At 44.1% G+C, this 20,236-nt stretch overlaps 1 protein-coding gene across 3 annotated transcripts in view; it reads right to left on the reverse strand.

The window, feature by feature from the left end:
• The window catches only part of Bfsp1 (beaded filament structural protein 1), an 86,066-nt gene that overhangs the window by 26,554 nt on the left and 39,276 nt on the right, over nt 1-20,236 (reverse strand). The window contains exons 1-2 of one of the 3 annotated variants that reach the window (XM_052726650.1): nt 8,763-9,698; nt 3,542-3,602 (exon numbers count right to left, since the gene is read on the reverse strand). In XM_052726650.1, the coding sequence (XP_052582610.1) occupies nt 3,542-3,602; nt 8,763-9,118 (417 nt within the window). In that variant the 5' untranslated portion in view covers nt 9,119-9,698. Of the gene's footprint in view, nt 1-3,541; nt 3,603-8,762; nt 9,699-20,236 lie in introns of those variants that run through there. The other 2 variants (XM_052726649.1, XM_052726651.1) reach the window with 2 other exon arrangements.

A 20,236-nucleotide genomic window follows, 5' to 3' on the forward strand; every position in this document is an offset into this window, starting at 1 on the left:
TGATCCAAGGCTGGCAAGATAGTCGAGCAGGTCAGGATACTTGCTCCCAAGGCTGATGGCATGAGTTCAATCCCCAGGACCCACGTGGTAGAAGGAGAGAACCCACCCCTGCAAGCTGTCCTCTGACCACATGCAGTGGCACATGTGAACACACACACACACACACACACACACACACACACACACACACACACACACATACACACATGCACTAAATAGTAAAAAATAAGTAAATGTAAAGAAAAAATTTAATCACTTTTCTGACCATCAACAGGATGAGAATTCCACTCTTCTAGCCTCCTCTTTCTCAGCTGATGATACACACTGGGATACAGAGTGGCAAAGCCCAGAAGGGTAGACAGGCAAATAGGTCACCATTGTGAACAACAAGACTTGATCCTGCTGGGAACCCTGGAGACTTGTGGAACTCTCTATGCTGAGGGGGAACAACTCGGAAACTTATCCATACTCACTGCTGATCTTGGATGACTAAGATTCATTCCTGGGGTGTGCATGCCTAGTACGCCTGAGATGAGTGAGTCACGTTCCCACAGCAGGAGGTTCAGGAAGTCTTCTATGTGCCCTGCATGTCTGGTAACAGGTGGAGTGACACAGGAGAAGGATCCATTATCTAGACCACGAAGCATCTTTAACCTACAGCACTTGACTTTGTGTCTGGCTTCTGAGGGACGCGGTTTCTCTGATTGTCCTTGGGAAGTAGAGAATGAGCCAGGAATACAAACACTCCAGTCTATGCCTGCCATGCATGGGATGAAGAGTTCTGAAGCTACTTAAGCCCATGGGTAAGCCCTTTCACTGGAGAAAGAAGGCCCTGGGCTGATTTCTTTCTTGGAGTGAAATCAGCCCCTGCAGTAACCGCAGGCTGATCTGGGGCTCCCACAAGCTGATTCAAGGACCCTCTCAATCCAGTGTTTACACAACTTCACTAAACCCAAGAACTATTACCATTCACTCTGGGTTTTCTTTAGATTGATTCATTTTTTCCTTAGGTTTAGTTAAAATGAACTTTTTATGTAATATGCTATAAATAAAAAACAATCATAAAAATTCATGATTTGGGGGAGCTAGAGAGATGGCTAAGCAGTTGAGAGCACCTGCTACTCACTCTTCCAGAGGATGCAACTTCACTTCCAGCACCCATGTCTTGTGTCTCACAACCGCCTATCACTCCATCTCCAGGGGGATCTGATGCCCTCTTCTGACCTCCAAAGGTACCTGCACACACTCGGCATATTCTCACAGAGTCACACGCCTATACACATAAATAAAACTTAAAAAAAAATTATAACTGGGGCTGGAAAGATAACTCAGCAGTTAAGAACACTTATTACTCTTACAGAGGACCTGGGTTCAATTCTCAGCACCCACAAGGCAACTCATAACCATCGACAACTCCAGTTCTAGGGGGTCCAACTTCCTCTTCTAACTTCTGCAAGCACCAGGCCACACCCATGGTGCATAGACACACATGAGAGCAAAACACCCATACACATAAATAAAATAAATCTGAAAATACATATAATTCACAACTATGAAAAATTTACACCTCCACGAACCAGCTAAAGTCATCTCCTGTTCCATCAGGTCATCATGCACTTCATTCACAGTTGGGGAAAACTAAGCAGGTCTTCCACACCTAGGATGCTCACATGTCCTCTCTCTGGCCTGAGACAGTCTCAAATGCTAACTGCTGGCCTGCCCACTAATTATCAACAGCACCCCACTCCCAGGGTTATCATTGAAAGAATGGGCACCAGATGCAGATAATGTTGATAAAATAAAATTAGGCTTCCCAAATTTTGAGTTCCGGTTTTAATGCCGCTTTGACAACAGAGGTTAGCCAAAACTAGAATGTGGCAGATAACCTGAGTAATCCCTCCTGTCCAAAGTGGCTGCCAATTATATGGAGAAAACTGGAAGGGCAATCTGAGCTCAGGAAGGAAGAGCTTTGTCAAAATTAGGGTTTCTATTGCTGTGATAACACCATGACCAAAAACAACTTGGGGAGGAAAGGATTTATTTCAGCTTACAACTCTCAGGTCACTCTCTGTCACTGAATAAAGTCAAGGCAAGAACTCAAAGCAGGATTTGGAGGCCAGAACTAAAGCAGAGATCACGGAAGAGTGCTGCTTACTGGTTTGTCCCTCATGGCTTGCTCAGTCTGTCTTACATCATTCAGGACCACCAGCCCAGATGTGCTCACACCAATCATTCATCAGGAAAATGCCCTACAGACTTGCCTATAGGCAATCTGGTGGGGGCAATTTCTCAACTGACATTCCTGTTCCCAGATGACTCTAACTTGTGTCAAGCTGACAAAATAAACAAGACAAGTTTAGTTCTTATCAGAATGAGGCTATAAGCATGGGAGTATTGGGGTGGGAATGGGGGTGGGGGCTAGCAGCCCATGTGCCCTCAACAGCACCCTTCAACTAAGTCATCTCCATGACTCCTTCCAACCCAAGGGGTGAACTCTGGCATGATCAGAAAAGGTGGCTCTTGTAGCTATTAGCCATGCCTGTGTCTGTCCAACCCTTTTGTCCACAATAGAATTTACTACTCAGAGCAGAATTGTCCCAGCTACAACAGAAAAACCCAATCAGGCTGATGATGGACAATCGGAAGAAGGAAACTGTCCCAACTAGGAACAGCTCCATATACATTCCTCCATTACAGGAATGTCCCAGAATCCATGGCACCTCCCCTGTGACTGTTTCTCATGCAGAGAGAGAGAGAGAGAGAGAGAGAGAGAGAGAGAGAGAGAGTGCTTCAAGGGAAATAGGTGTTTCTTCCTCTCTTCCCTGAGTCTTTTGCTTCAAAACAGCAACCTCAAGGCTATTAGCCAACAGAATAGAGGTATCAGTCTACACAATATACATTGTCATTTGTGATCAGTCTATCTAGATAAACCATAAGTGGGCATTGTAATGCTGGCATATTGTGTAGCCTAGAACTATAGTCCATGTGTTGGGAGCTTGGTCCCCAGTGCAGAGGTGTTAATAAATAATAGAACCTTCAAGGGGGGGGGGCATAGTGGGAGGGGCGTTACATCCCCACCCCAACGATGGCTTGCCATGCAAGCTCACCTCATATGCTGTGACAGTGATGCCTTTTACCATCAGAGAACTAAGTCATAGGCCCCTTCACCAGATTCGGTGGCATGTGTTTGTATTTGCAACTTCCAAAACTGTGAGATAAAAAACTCTTTTCTTGACAAATTGCCCATCCTCGGGTATTTTGTTATATTAATGGAAAACAGATTAACACACCAAGAATAACATATCAGCTTCGTGATCTACATTTCTCTCATGAGACCACACATTTTGTGTCATAAGGTGTGTTTGTACATCAGTTCACTGACAAAGAGTCCGCTGAAATTAAGAAGTCAAGAAAGAAAATAGCAACAAGAAACAGACAAATCCTAAAATAATGGGAAGAAGGTTATGGGAAACAATTGCTCCTACCATCCAATTCAGTGCTGTAAGGGAGCTGTGTAAACCCAAGGCTGTGTTCCACTCACCTTGTTAAGGCGCTCCAGCATTTCTTTTAGCACTGATTGACATTCACATTCATTTTCGTAACTGCAAATCAGACACACAGGCAAGAATTAGGCAGCTTCTAGGCTTTCACAGTCATAGATCACATTACCAGTGTAAAGTTCAACCTCAGATTATAATGCCCTTTTCTTTAAGAAGGCAATTTCAATTTTAAAGAAATAGCTAATTCCATATTTCCTTGCCCAATGCTTCCCAATAATTTTCATACCATCAAGTACATAGAAAATGAGGATAACCAAAAAAGATAAATGAAACAGAAGTCCTCCACCCTGGATCCTCAAAACATCTCAGCTGCCTCCCACCCAGCACCTGAGGATGAGGGAATTACATCTTCGCATAGCTATAACACAAGCACAGCCTCCGAATAGAGACAGGAAGGCTTCCCCATTCATATAACAAAGACAGATCTCCCACACTGATGCACTCATTCACACGTGCAACATGTCAATGTTTCTGTATTACGTTATTTATCCTCACAACCAAAGAAAGTGACTGCTGCTGCCTTTGGGGGAAAGATGAAGAACATGGTTGAGAACCTTGCCCCAGGCTAGGGATATGGTTCAATAGTAAAGTAGTTACTACACAACCATGAGGACCCGAGTTCAAATCCCAGGACCAACATAACACCAGTCACAGTCTTGTGCATGCCTGAAAAACCCAGCATTGTAGGAGGCAGAGATAGGAGAATTGTCAATGTTGTCAGCCTAGGTGAAAATAATTCAAATTCCAGGTTCAGGGAGAGATCCCGCCTCAAAGGAATAAGTGGGAGGGTGATAAAGAAGGACACGTGCTACCATCCTCTGGCATTCTAGTACATGTACAGGGACACACCCTCACACAAACACACGCTTACACATAAGCCACCCACCAGCCTGCACACACATGAGCTAGAAAAGGAATAGAAGAGGATGAGAAGGAGGAAAAGGAGGAGGAAAAAGGAGAAGAGGAGAAGGAAAAAGAAGAAATAATTTGCCCCATCCCTTCACCAGAAGCTGCCAGCACCATGCCCCTACCCTTGCAGCATCACCCCTGCCTAGCAAATCCTATTCCAGGCTAGCAGATGAATGAAACTAATTCTAGTTAACACTGAGCCCAACCCAGAAAGCACAACTTTCCCTGGCCTGAACATCTTGGCCTGTGAGTCAAAGTCAAGTATTAACAGCCGTGGAAGGTGCTATGTGCAAACCTCTGTGTTCTCAGAATTAAAAAGGCTAACCTTTTAATTAGGACAACCAAACCCAATCAAAATTGCATTCCAGTTCCAAATGGGTTAAGCATCTCTGAACTAGTTCTACATTTCACACTAAGAGGTCAAAGGCAGTCATTTCTCTTCGTGTGACTCTGATGGGGCCAAAACTTGCTTTTTAAATGGGTTATTATCTTTGAGAATAACATTGTTAACAAAAATCTAATTTTCTCATGGCCTTTTCCTGCTAAAAACATCTAAGAGGCTCTGCAGCTTAACAACATGTTTGATAATAAGCACAGCAACACAGTCTCATGGGTAATTTTCATGCTAAAAAGATCTGTCTAGATATATTAAAGATAAGTGCTTTCATTATACAAAATTAATGGGATAGGAATTCCTGTATTCATATCAGTGAGTTCGAAAAGTAAAAACATACTTTGTTTTTCATTATATAGTTGTTTATGTAATATTGTTTTGTTTCCAGCAGTTTGGATAATTGACTGTATTTATCATTGTATTCTGGTATTTTCCTTGTTTTTATGATTCTTGTTGTTTGCTGTTTTATGTAGTCTTGGGTGCACTGAAAATATGACTGTGAAATTATCCATGTTTCAGGTGTAGAGTGTGTCTAACATGTTGTGGACCTTGAGGCTCCTGCTTTCCACTTCCTGCATGGCTCTCACCTGGCTTTGGCTACTCGCCAGCTCACTTTGAGAATGCAAAAGCATTATTTGGGGTGGAAGTGTGTGTGTGTGTGTGTGTGTGTGTGTGTGTGTAGTTTTTATAATGACTTTCAAATCCCACTATCTAAGGCAAAAGATTAACACTTCTGGGCAATGGTAGTGAATAAGTCAATGAGACATTTAAATCAACCTCAGCATATGCAGAACTGCTCCATGAACTAACCGCTCCATGGTGGCCATACAACTTGAAACCAGGAAGATTGACGGGAAATGAACCAATGACTATGCTTTCATAGACATGCTCAAATGCAGGTTACAAAGAATTCAAAGAACATGTTAGAGGAAAACCTTCTGCTACCCCACAGCAAAGGCTCCAGAACCCAGCTGTTGCTAGAGTGACCAGTGGAGCCCATGAAAAATAAAAGATCTTGCTGAGTGTCAGGGTAAACATTTGTAATTCCAGAACTCAGGAGGCAGAGGCAGGAAGAGTTCAAGAGTTCAAGGACAGTTTGCTCTACATAGAATTCCAGGCCAGCCAGAGCTATATAGTGAGACCCTGACTCAAAAAAGAAAATTCTTGGCCTCTCTGAAGTCTAGAGTAGAGCCTGGGTATATGCATTTTAAGTTGATTTATATAAATTTTGTTATTTATTTTTCAGGTTTAAAAAAAAAAACAGGTCTTGGGGCTGGAGAGATGGCTCAGAGGTTAAGAGTACTGGTTGCTCTTCCAGAGGTCCTGAGTTCAATTCCCAGCAACCACATGGTGGCTCACAATCATCTATAATGAGATCTGGTGCCCTCTTCTGGCATGCAGGCATACATGCAGGCAGAACACTGTATACATAGTAAATAAATAATCTTTTAAAAAAAAGAATTTGATTAAAAAACAGGTCTTACTCTGTAAACCAAACTAGTCAAACCCAAGCTGGCCTTGAACTAATGGCAATCCTCCTGCCTCAGCTTCCCAAGTGCTGGGACTATAGATGTGAGCCACGATGCCCAGAAATTCATATAATTTTCCAATGGATGAATTTCTCACAGGCTTAAAATTTAAAATATATTTTAAAGTTATTTCAATAGAAGTCTCCCTCCTGAAAATCAGTTTCCTCCATCAGAGTCTCACTGGGTATATACAAACCACACTTAAGGGGAAAATGGCCAACACAAAATCAATTCAATGGGGTGATTTTTTTTTTTGGTTTTTTCTTTTTTTTTTTTTTTTTGGAGGTTTTTAAACTCATAATGCTTTGTCTGGGTTTTTTTTTAACTTTACATCTTTTGCTTATATATTATTGTTTCCAAATTTGTCTTTATGGATTTTCTGTGTATACAAATTATGTGTCTCAGCATCCGTATGTGTTTCTTGTGCTTTTTCTTTGACATTTTTTCCCATTTGTTTACTTGTTTTGTTTGCTTTTTTAAAATCTCATTTTATTTTATCATTTTTAGATGCCTGCTTATTTTCTAATGAGAAAGAGGAAGAAAGGGTGTGGTTTGGGGGTGGGTGGGAAAGTGGAGAGAATCTGGGAGGAATTGAGGGAGGGAATATATAGGGCATAAAAAAAATCTATTTTCAATTAAAAAAAAAAAAAGAGAGGTCTCCATTTGCCCTGCTCGTTCTTCCTCATCCCCTACAAACAATCAGTATGGGTCGGGGCTTCTTTTACTTATGCATGAAATTTTTTTTAAATTAATGAAAATAACGCACTGCTCTTTTTAGCACTGCATAATATTCCACTGAATAGATGAAGCTAAGCTTTACAGCCTGCCTCCGACCAGTGGTCATCCTGGTTGATTTCAGGCTTTCTCTAGCGACAATGGGCTGCAGCAGGTAGCTGTGTGGGCACGCCATTTCACACCAGCCAGAGCATATCCTGGAGAAGCTCCTTGGAGTGGCCTACTGACGCAAAAAGCCACCTCTTTCTCTAACTTAGAAAGGTGATAAATTGTTCTTTCTTAACAACTGCTAGGTGATGTTAATACACAGTTCCATCTGTAGGGGAGGAGACACCATTCCCTAGATCAAGTCTTCTAAAACTTCTTAAACTATTGTCATTGATGATCTCTGCTAACACTGGTTCTGATTTAGGAGGTGTGAGGGCTCCAGGCCCAACAGGCTACACTCCAGCAACACTCCCACTGATGCTGAGGTTGCTTCAGATGCTGCAGGGGGGCCAGAGACCACACCTTGTATTCCGGACCCTAGAGATCACACATTTAAACGTAACTCCCAGATGTCACCTACCACACCATGAAGACAATTAAACTTTGCACATGTAGGTTTGAATTCCATGTCCTGCACAGCCATTCATGGATCTTGTCCCAGATCCCTTCACATTCTGAACCTCAGTCTCTCTATAAAACGATCCAGTATGGATCTGGCTGTGAGGGTTACATCACATGGGAACATATCAAAAACATAGTACTGCACCAATGATTACCGAATCTCTAGTTACAAAGGCTAAATTATGAAACCAATATAGGTATCCAACAACAGAGGAATAGATGAAGAAAATGTGATAAAGACAGACAGATGACAGGTGTGTGTGTGTGTGTGTGTGTGTGTGTGTGTGTGTGTGTGCATATGGGAATTTTTCAGCCATAAAGAAGAAAGTTACGCTGTTTGCAGGAAAATGGGTGCAACTCCAACTGGAGATGATCATATTAAGCCAATTAAGTCAGTTTCAGAAGGCGAATATGTTTTCTCTCATTTGCGGTTCCTAGATTTTATATAGTCACATAAAATCATACACACATATATATGAAATGAAAGAAATGAAATTGTCTAGGGGAGAAGGGAGATAAATGGGAAGAGGGAGAGATAAGAAAAGGGAAGATAGAAGGGTCCAGGGAGCAATATGGTTAATGTACAATATATACCTGTACGAAAATTCAATTGAAAAAAAATTATGAAGTCAAAGAAATCGGTCATGTGAGAGTGCATATCCTGAAATTCTAAAACCGATAGAAGCACTGTCTACTGACATTAAATCAAGACAGGGTGCTCTGGGAACTCGGAGGGGGCACCTCTAGGGTGGTGCAAACCACCTTGCTTATTTGAGTGTTGGCTCAAAGTAAGCGCTAAAAACTCAAAACTACGCAACTAAAATCAGTGTGTTTCGTTGCGTATTACACCTACATCCCAAAACACATTAAAAGTAAATGAAACTATACCCTGGGAACCGGAAGGTGCCATCGAATTGGAAGTTGGGTATCTTCAGGACCTGTGCGTCCGCACGCCCCTCTCCGCAGGACAGTCTGCACCTGCCCTCCATCCCCCACCCCGTGCCCTGCCTCGGTTTCCCCTCTTACTTGCTCCGGAACTCGTCGAGCGCTCGCTGCGCCTCGGCCTCTTGCCTCTCCAGCCGCGAGCGCTCGGCTGCCAGGTCCCGGGCACGCTGCAGATTGGCCTCGACGTGGCGGGCGAGGGCTTCCTCGGGCCCCGGCTGCTCGCCCAGGCGCTGGAAGGCGTCGAGCTGCCGCCGCAGGCCGGCGTGGCGCTGCTGGAGCGCACGGGCCCGCTGGACCTGGGCGGCCACGCGCTCGCCCAGAGCCTGCAGCGCCGCCAGACCGGGGGCCGTTCCCCCGGGCTGCGCGGCGGGACCCGCGGGCTGGGCGCGCTCGTAGCGCTCCTGGCGGGTCTGGAAAACGTAGCTGCGGCGGTACATGGCTCCCGGGAGGCCGCGGCCCTCTCGGTGCCGGCTAAATAAGCATCAGGGTCAGCCGCGCTGGGACCTTCCAGAGCCCGTCAGCAGTGTGCCCTCCGGGCGGGCGCCCAACAATGGCGAGCCGCGGCCGCTTTGTGCGCAGGATTAGCGGCCCATACAGCTCCCGGGTGGAAGGGGCATCCGGCGAGGACCGCTTTGTTCAGCCATTGTGGAGGCCTGTTGCTGTGTGACTGGATGGAGGGGTCAGGGGGACAAGAGATGCATGATGCTCTTTTGACTGGTTTCCCTGGACACTGTGTAGGCGACCCAAGGCCAGCTTGCTAAACGCTAATGAGTCCTGCAGCAGAGTGCTTGGCACTTTTGTGCCTTCCAGCTTTCGTTGTTGAACTTAATTAATACTGGCTTTGTTTGTTGTTGTTTTCAGGTTATTTAAGCCATTGGAATTATAACATGTTGAGGCTGTCTCGGGTAAGGGTTCCTAACTGTGCATGAAGATAAAATGGTTATCACGGAACCATTTTGAGATGTGTTTCTAGTAATTTCTTACTAACACTTTTGTGTGTATTTGTGAAACTTAGGAAACAAGACTGATAATACTAAACCCTTGCGCTTTCACCAAGGAGTTGATATAGGTGCTTTGAACTGAACAGAAGTCCTTACAGTCTGGGGATTTAATAAACTAGCCAGCTCTCAAATAGTCTCCTTATGCTCCATTTAAACTTTTATTATATAAATAGCAGTTATACTTGATAACAAGCTTTAAAATATGTACATTCACAATTTGATAGCTAGATTTTGAAAATTTCTGAAGTAAAATGTGATGTTGAAAATAATTAACTATGTGACAAGAATATCTCTGAATATAAATATTTGTCATATTGAAATATTTAAAATCATCATCAGAGGCTAGGGAAATAACTCAGTGGGTAAGAGTGCCTGCTGTACAATCATGAAGACCTGAGTTCAAATCCTCAGCACCCATGAAAAGCTGGTCATGTCTGAGCATGCCTATAACTCCAGCATTAGAGAGGGAGACAGACTGATGGAGAAACAGCAAACATCCCGGGCTGTGAGAGACTCTGTCTCAAGATATAAGCAGAGGGCCGTAGAGGAAGGCATCGAATGTCCTCTGGCCACAGCACATATGTGCACTCATGCTTACATTTGTATAACCACATACTTAACAGTGCATGTACATCACACACAATTTTTTAAAAAATCATTATCAAAAGGACAGGTCTTTTCTAAAATAAGGATTAGTGACACCATGTATTACCAGCCATATGGATTGCACATAACTATGCTACAAATAAAGTCAGCTATTAAAAATAGAGATCACTTAGATCTTTCTTGCGTTTATTATCACTTCAAGCCTGTATACTAAGGATTCAGTCTGGAACAAAACAATGTAAGATCTGTATGTGTGGTGCTGTGGTTATTCATTCTCCATCTCTCCCTCTCTCCTTCCCTTCCTCCCTCCCTTCCTTCCTCCCTCCTAAGACATTTAAATTTTCATGATCAACTGGAGGAGGGTATATGAGTATTTTTGTAGGTGTCCCACACACTGCTGGTAGCATGGTGAATTGATTTCCGGCTTCTCAGAGAGCAAAAGCCACATATAATGAGTACTGTAAATCATCCATGGCCTTTGACCTCATGTGAAAATCAGTCCTTGCTACAGAACAAACCACCCCAAACTAAGTGTCATGCAATGACACTGCTACCCAGCTCCCAGCTCAGCTGAACGCTTCTTCTGGCTGCAAGTCTTTTGATCGGCTGAGACAGTACCATCTAGACCCCTCTTGCCCTTCTAAATTAGCACTGTCAGAAGCCCTGCCAAGCAGGCTCATCCAGGCTTCCTTCGCAGCAAGTCCACTCATATCCTGTTGTTCAGTCAAATGACAGGATCCCAGCCAGCCAGAGTCAGGAGGTACGGGGGGGGGGGGGGGCTCAGTAGATAAAAGTGTTCTCTGCTAGGAATGAGTGCCTGAGGTCTTTCCCCCAGTGGCCATGTAAAAGTAAAATGTGGTGTTCTAAGTCTATGAAACCCCATGCTGGGGATGGGGGACAAACAGGCAGATCTAGGGACCTCTCCAGCCAGCCAGCTTACTGAACCAGTGAGCTGCAGGCTCAGTGAGAGACCCTGTCTCAAAAACTAAGGAGCAGAATGAGAGAGGAAGACACCTGGGGTTGAGCTCTGGCCTCCATACATGCACACACAGGAGGGCGTGCACACATACAGATGAATGAAGGAGGTGACTCACTCGGACCATGACAAGGATTTGGGTGTAGTACCCCATCACACTAGAGAAAAGAATCAATACCAATTCTACCCCACAGAACAATCCCATTGAAGATAAACACATCCCAGAAATAGAACAAGAGAAAGCATTGCTTCCGTTAACTACAGTGCAACAAGTATTTTTTTAAACTATCTACTAATAAGCCAGACATGGTGGTGTGTACCTCTATTCGGTTAATAATTGAGCAAGGTAAGTCCCTCCTGTCAAGATACAAGACCTAGGATGGATTGCAATCTTCCTCCCAAGTTGCTTTTAGTCAGTGTCATCACAGCAACAGACTGTAAACTAGAATAGTGAATCAACCCCTGTGGGCTGTTTTATGCTGTGACAATACCCCAGCGTTAGGGGCTTAGACGACAAAGGTTTGTTTACCACTCGTGATACACATCTATCTGAGCTTAGCTACAACCTTTGCTCTGTGTACTTATTCACTCGGACACCCAGGCTATTGAAGTAGCTACTGTTTTTGAGTCCTGCTGCTCATCTTAAAGAAAGAGTGATACATTTGAACATTTCTAGACAATATCATTGAACTGGCCAAAGCAAATCATATGGTCCCATTTAACTCCAAGTGCACTGCTAAGTTCACAGAAGGAATAAGAGCTGGTCTTACATATCAGCAACCCAAAGACTGAGTGCTGGTGAGCAATTGGTCAGTAGGAACAGAGCTGCTAGATAGGAAGAAATCATGAATGAACTAGTTGGTTCTAGAGACATGGTCGGAGAGAATTTCCACAGACCATAGGACGCTATGTAGGTTTGCTAAATAGAATTAAAAGTTAACACTAGTTTGTGGGTGAAGGTAGAAAATGAATGCTATTAGGATAGAAAAGACACAAGGCTAAATCCTGGACCCATCACTTTAGTAAGTGATTTCAGCAACCTGGTCACAGTATGAGCAGTGAAAAAATGAAAATAACCGCTTACAGACACTGGGTCACCACACTTCTCTTGTGCACATTCACATTCCCTATCCAAGAATAATCACAGGAAGCACCCTCTTTCATGCTTGCATTCTGGCTAGTAGAACTCAGGTATGCCCTGTGCGTAATCATGAGAAAGCATCCAGGAAACCCTAGATAAGAAACATCCTATTAACACACAGAAAGGGGTGGTGGTCTTTAAAATGTAAATTTGGCTTCTTGATAATACCAATATGCCTGACATGGGGTGGCATCTCAAAGCAGTTTTTTTTTTTAAGATTTATTTATTATGTATACAGTGTTCTATCGGCATGTATGCCTGAACTCCAGAAGAAGGCATCAGATCTCATTATAGACGGTTGTAAACTGCCATGTGGTTACTGGGAATTGAACTCAGGACCTCTGGAAGAATGGCCAGTGCTCCTCTTAACCTCTGCCTGAGCCATCTCTCCAGCCCTCAAAGCAGTCTTAATTTGTTTTTCTCTGATGGCTAATGATGTTGAATTTTTTTTTTTTTTTTTTTTTTTGGTTTTATGAGACAGGTTTTCTCTGTGTAGCTTTGGAGCCTGTCCTGGAACTTGCTCAGTAGACCAGGTTGGCCTCGAACTCACAGAGATCCGCCTGCCTCTGCCTCCCAAGTGCTAGGATTAAAGGTGTGTGCCACCAGCCCTCGTCAGATGTGGAACACTTTTAAAATGTTTATTAGCCCTTTTTTGGTTTTTTTTTTTAATGATTGATTTGATCTAAAGAATCCCTCATATTTCCTCCTTGCTTGCTATAGGCTAACGTGTGCCTCCCCTGGCCCGCTCACACACCAACAAGCCTCACATGCTTAACCCCTGACCCTCTAAGAATGTGATTTCACTTGGAAACAGGCCCTTTAAAAGGGCAGTTAAGAAGAACTGATGCCAGTGGGGTGTGCCTTTCCATGGCACCCGGAAGCCAGAGATGTCCTGTCATGTCTTGATGTCAGACCTCCAACCCCTAAACCAGGGAAAATAAACTGATGTTGAAACTCACTGGCCTGTGACACTTGCTCTCATCCTTTCCCACCATGTAAAGATGTCTGCCACCAGAGGGCCACACTGTACTGAAGATGAGCACCCTGCCAGAAAGTCTCGGGGGTCATTGCAGAGAGCAGGGGCAGCAGGGATTTGCCCAGTTGCTGCTTGAAGTCTTCCTGGCTAACTGCCCCTGTCCAAAAGGCAAGACAGCCAGGGACATCCTCCTTCTGAGTAAGGTATCCATTGACCCTGGAAAGATGGGGCAGACTCTTGGCTCCAGGATCCCTGCTTAATGTGGTCCAACCAGGCCCCATCTCTAAAGACATACAGCAGTACGTGCTCGGTGTTGCCAGGAGTGGTAAGCTAATATGAAGGGTGACAACATACTCAGAAGCGGCTCCAACTGCACACACAGTTGACTCCGAGAACCTTCTGGAAAGTGAAACTTGATAGTCAAGCACTACAGACTTAAGAGGGTGCTAAGCCTCCTACCCTCTTACAAACCGAAGTGTCAGACGACCCAGATTTGTGTCAGGACAGTTGACTTCTTGGTTCTTTGACACACGCGCCACCACACACAAAAGCAGGAAATAGTAGCAATGTATGATGCTCGAAACAAGAAATAGGCCGGGCGGTAGTGGCACACGCCTTTAATCCCAGCACTCAGGAGGCAGAGCCAGGCAGATCTCTGTGAGTTCAAGGCCAGCCTGGTCTAACAGAGCGAGATCCAGAACAGGCACCAAAACTACATGCAGTTTCAAAAAATTTAAAAAAAGAAACAAGAAATGCTGGAGGGAGTGTTGGTACAATCATTGTTGGAACTTGAATATGGAATATAGATTAGCTAATATATCACAACAGATTTAAACTTCCTGATCTGGATAATTGCATTTAGGACATGTGAAAACTGTTTTTTAGAAATACACTGGGTTAGGGATAAAGAGGCAAGAATGTAGTTTATACACATACAAATAAATTCATAGACTAATGAAGCAAGTAAACCAAAATGTGAAGAACTGATGGGTTTGGTCAGGAGTGCAGAGGACTTTCCTCAGCTCTTCCTTCACGTTTTCTGTAAATTTGACATTATGAAAGAAAAAGAAAAAGTTACACCCCAAATCCCAAGCACTTTAGGAAAAGTATTATGTTAGATAACATATATATGTATACATATATATGCAGATATACTCTTTGAGAATTTCATACACGTATACAATGTATTTTGATTTTATATAACCCCCACACCTCCTCCAACTCCTCACAGGTCCCTCCCAAGTCACCCTCCCAATTTTATGTCTTCTTTTTACTTTTTAAAATTTTTTTTTAATTTTATGTATATGGGTGTTTTGCCTGCATGTATGTATATGCACCATGTACATGTCTGGTGCGCATGAAAATCAGAAAAGGATGCCAGATCCCCTGGAATTGGAGTTATGGGGAGTTGTGAACCACCATGTAGTGGCTGGGGACCAAACCCAGGTCCTCTGCAGGAACTACAAGTGCTCTTAACTGCTGAGCCATCTTTGCAGCTCCCTTTTTTCTTCCTTAAAAAAATAATAATCCAGCCGGGCGGTGGTGGCGCACGCCTTTAATCCCAGCACTCGGGAGGCAGAGCCAGGCGGATCTCTGTGAGTTCGAGGCCAGCCTGGTCTACAGAGTGAGATCCAGGAAAGGCGCAAAGCTACACAGAGAAACCCTGTCTCGAAAAACCAAAAAAAAAAAAAAACAAAAAAAAAAAATAATAATAATCCATTGAATCTCATTAGTTCTGCTCATACGAAAGCGTGAGTGTGGAGCCATCCACTGGAACAGAATAAGCTGACCAGGGGCCCCATTCTTAAATAAAGCTTGCTCTTCCTCCCATAGCGGCCATCAGCTTAAGAGCAGACACTTTTTCATGACAAGAAGGAAATGCAAGAGATTATCCACTGATGCACAAGATGGAGTGGTCTCCGCAACCATAATGTGGTTGACCGCTATGAGCAGAGTTTTATATATATATATATATATATATATATATATATATATATATATATATATATATATATATATATATATATATATATATATATATATATATATACCTCCTGCCGTATGACTTCAGCATGCTGGGGATTTTACAATATAACTAGACCTGACGTTCTTACACATAAGACGATGGGACACAATGTTGGGATGCCACTGATGTTCACACCAGCTCATCTTCACTCTGGCTGTGAATGAAAAGGAGCCATACTCAAGACCTTCTATTTCAAAATAGAAACATGTCATTGTCCCTGCAGGCACCGTAATCCTGGCTGAGTGTAGAGAAGCCACTTTCACAGCTAAAGCTTCTGTGGATAGCAACCTCACCCCGATAGCCATAGGTTTGCTCTGTGCATCTCTTTAAGGTGTAATATTGGGGGCTGGAAAGATGGCTCAGCAATTAAGAGCACTTGTTGCTCTTGCAGAAGACCCAGGTTCAGTTCCCAGCACCCCCTTGGTAGCTTACAATTGTCTATAACTCCAGTTGTAGAGGATTTGATGCCCTCTTCTGACCTCTGCAGGCACCAGGAATATACATGGTGCACATACATTCATGCAGGAAAAGGAAAACATATACATAAACATTTTTTTTTTAAGTTGTAACACCATTAAACAGATGTACTACCACTCTCTCAAGTGAGTCAGGCTACTTTGGGACCACAACCTCTTTGCTTCTGGAAATTAATTGGTTTGATGTATATCAAGCCACTGCTGGCCAACTGGCATGCCCATACTGCCTTAAGAAGAGGATACTACGGGAGCTGGAGAGATGGCTCAGTGGTTAAGAGCACTGGCTATTCTTTCAGAGGTCCTGAGTTCAATTCCCAGCAACCACATGGTGGCTCACAACCATCTGTAATGAGATCTGGCGCCCTCTTCTGGCATACAGGCAGAACACTGTGTACATAATAAGGCTCACAACCATCTGTAATGAGATCTGGCGCCCTCTTCTGGCATGCAGGCAGAACACTGTGTACATAATAAATAAATCTTAAAAAAAAAAAAAGAGGAGGAGGAGGAGGAGGAGGAGGAGGAGGAGGAGGAGGAGGAGGAGGAGGAGGAGGAGGAGGAGGAGGAGGAGGAGGAGGAGGAGGAGGAGGAGGAGGAGGAGGAGGAGGAGGAGGAGGAGGAGGAGGAGGAGGAGGAGGAGGAGGAGGAGGAGGAGGAGGAGGAGGAGGAGGAGGAGGAGGAGGAGGAGGAGGAGGAGGAGGAGGATACTCTGAAGCTGGGGAGATAGCACAGTGCTTAAGATCACTAGCTGTTCTTCCAGAGGATCAGAATTCCTGGCCTCCATGGGCACTGCATGCACATGGTACACAGATATACATGCAGGCAAAACACTCACACATATAAATTAAAAAGGGGAGGAAAATTTAAGTGGATACTCTATGTGTGCATGTCTTAAATCACAGGACTTGGAAGGCGGAGGCAGGCAGGCAGAGCTCTGTGAGCTCAAAGTCAGTCTGGTCTAGATGGTGAGTTCCAAGCAAGCTATGGTCACACAATGAGATCCTGTCTCAAAAAATAAATGAGGCTGTTGGCCGCTCCATAGGAATCAGGTAAAGGTGCTGCTTGCTATCAAGCCTGATGACCTGAGTTCTAGCCCCAGAAACCAAATACATCCCACAAATACACACATACATGCACATAAGATAAGTAAATAAAAATACAATTTTAAAAAATTAAGGAGGGTGCTTCAAGCCCTGCTTTGTATCAGTTAGGGGATGAATCCCACGGAACTGAGGATAGACCCCTGGGAAGGTGTTTCTGATAGAAATTCACACTCACATTTACGCACACAGCTCAAGACAGAGGCAGTGGGATTGGGAGTATAAGGCAGTGCTGGCTCTCCAGTGAGAGTGGGATCAAAACCAGCCAGACCTACACGACACCCTGTCTCAGAAACAAAAATAAACGTACATTGGAAATAGCCATTGCTTTGGGGGACTGCGGTGGGAGGGGGGCAGGAAGTGTCTGATTTGTGCAGGACTACTTTCCCATGCTATCAGATGGGACTATCTGAAATATTTCACAAAGGAGCATCTCCAAGGCTGGCCATCTTCCCAGATTTGACTGAAATTGGGAGTAATAAGATCCTAAGGTGCCTCGTTCATCAGCTGTTTTCAAGACCTGCATACCAGGAGTACTAGAGGTATAGGTGGAAGCCATATCCTTTAAACTCTAATCTCCAAATCTCACACCAAACTCCATGAGAAAAGTTTTCTTTTTCTTTTTTTTTTTTTTTTTTACAGGGTTTCTCCGTGTAGCAGTCCTGGGCTGTCCTGGAACTCACTCTGTAGACCAGGCTGGCTTCAAACTCAGAGATCCATCTGCCTCTGCCTCCTGAGTGCTGGGATTAAAGACGTGTGCCACCACCAACTCGATTAAAAGTTTTCTTTCTAAAAATTACATTTATTTATTCAATCTTCTCCCTCTCCCTCCCGCTCTGTGTGTGTGTGTATATGTGTGTGTGGTGTGTGGTGTGTGTGTGTGTGTGTGTGGTGTGTGTGTTTGTGTGTGTGGTGTGTGTGTTTGTGTATATAGTGTATGTGTTTATGTGTGTATGGTGTATGTGTGGTGTGTGTGTGTGTGTGGTGTGTGGTGTGTGTGTGTGTGTGTGTGTGTGTGTGTGGTGTGTGTGTTTGTGTGTGTGGTATGTGTGTTTGTGTATATAGTGTATGTGTTTATGTGTGTATGGTGTATGTGTGTGGTGTGTGTGTGTGTGTGGTGTGTGTGTGTGTGTGTGTATGTGTGTGTGTGTGTGGTGTGTGTATTTGTGTATATAGTGTATGTGTTTATGTGTATATGGTGTATGTGTTTGGTGTGTGTGTGGGTGTGGTGTGGGTGTGGTGTGGTGTGTGTGTTTGTGTGTGTGGTGTGTGTGTTTGTGTATATAGTGTATGTGTTTATGTGTGTATGGTGTATGTGTGTGTGTGTGTGTGTGTGGGTGTGGTGTGTGTGTGGTGTGTGTCAGTAGACACATATTATAGCGCATGAGGAAAGGATCAGAAAACAACTGTAGGAGCCAGTTCTCTCCCCCACCACGTGAGTCCAGGGACGGAACTCGAGTCGTCAGTCTTGGCAGCAAACGTCTTTCCTTACCGAGCCATCTCATCAGCCCCTAGATTTTCTACCAAAATTTCCATTGGTTGGCAGGACTTAAAACAACACTCAGAGAACTACCTGTTCTAGCCATCTGACCTCCCACTCAACCACTTATACATATTAATGCTGCAAATAGACCTCAAGAAGTCTTCTGTCCTATACACTCATGTCCTTAAGGGCTGAGTCACACTTTGACTCAGGCTTCAGGTGTCCACCATCTGGTAAAACTGTCCATTGGGTTGTTCTTCCTAGACTATAGCTTCATGAAGATGGGACCGACATTAATCTGATCAGTTCCAATCAGCCATCTTCTACCTATGGATCCTCAGAGCTCTGCCCTCCATCCTTCTCCATGACAATGTAAACCCTAGATGTGGGGTTAGAGATGGCTCAGGGACTAAGATCGTGGTTAAACGTGTGCACTGCTCTCGCAGAGGACTAGTATTAGTTCCTAGCATCCACATCGGGAAGCTCACAGCCACCTATAACTCCAGCTCCAGGGAATCTAAAGCCCTGTTCTGACTTTAGAGAGCATTTCGTTCATGTACAGACACACACACACACACACACACACACACACACACACACACACACACACACACTAAACTCTTTAAATCCTAAAGCTTGTCCCTCCCAGGTCACTTCATCTGCCTCTCCCACCACCACCACCACCACTACCACACACACCGGTTTCCTGTATAGTTTGGCATGTAGTTTGGTCACTAGCAGACCAAGAAGACTATCCTGACCCCTCTGCCACAAGCATACCCTCCAAATTTCTCTTGCACTATTAGGCTTAAAATTAATAATGGCGTCCCACTGTTACTCTTCCTTCCCTGGGCACCTGGCTGTCTTTTATTGATTTCTTTGACATTGCCCACAACCTCAGACACTATCCTTGCCTTAAGCTTTCTTCCATTAAACCTTCTTTTTATCCCGTCTATTTCCCATTAGCTACACAGGAACTCAGAGCAACCTGGTATCTCATTGATCAACTAGTAAAAACTTTATACACGAACTAGGAGCCTGGTTTAAAAAAAAAAAAAAAAAGGTGGTGTGGTGGAGGGTGGGGGTGAGTGAACCTTAGAAACTCAAAAGGAAAGATCGAACTGTTGGATGTTGGGAGGGTCATCTTGAAACTTTCACTGGAAAGCTAGATACCATGTAACCAAAGATAAAGCCTGGCACCGCTCTTATCAGCAGCTCTGAGGAAGGCCTGGCCTTGCACTCCAGATTCGCTGACTGGACTATTTCAAAGGACAGAGTCAAATTTAGTAGCAGCCTCAAATTGAAATTTACTTTGCTCTCCACTTCTCTCCATGTTGATAGCTAGATTTATGTCATCTTTCATCATTAGAAGACATATACAGGGACAGAACACCCATACATTCATTGAAAAAGAAAACAACACACCCGTCAGCAGAATGACTGTAGTCCTAAGACATGGGAGAGGGACTGAGAGGGAGAGAGAAAGAGATCTGTAAGTGATGGATAATGAGGACACTTCCCAGGCCGTCTCAAAGGCTGTGGCTTCTCAGAGATGAGCCTAAAACAAAACCTATTGCAAAGTCGGCGTCCAGGCCGACTCCGCTGCTTATTTTGTTCTGTGGTGAGCCTTTGCTGAACACAGTGGTCTTCACCCCAGCCACAGAGCTGTAAGTGGCCCTTGTGTCTAAAATGCTCCTGGGCTGTCCTTAGTGACCCTGACTGCATGACTTGGAGATGATAATTAAAGAGTGTTTTCTCCCAGGGTAGAGT

Source organism: Peromyscus californicus, unplaced genomic scaffold (genome assembly GCF_007827085.1).
Source record: "Peromyscus californicus insignis strain IS unplaced genomic scaffold, ASM782708v3 Scaffold_7__1_contigs__length_154581171, whole genome shotgun sequence".
Lineage (NCBI taxonomy): Eukaryota > Metazoa > Chordata > Mammalia > Rodentia > Cricetidae > Peromyscus > Peromyscus californicus.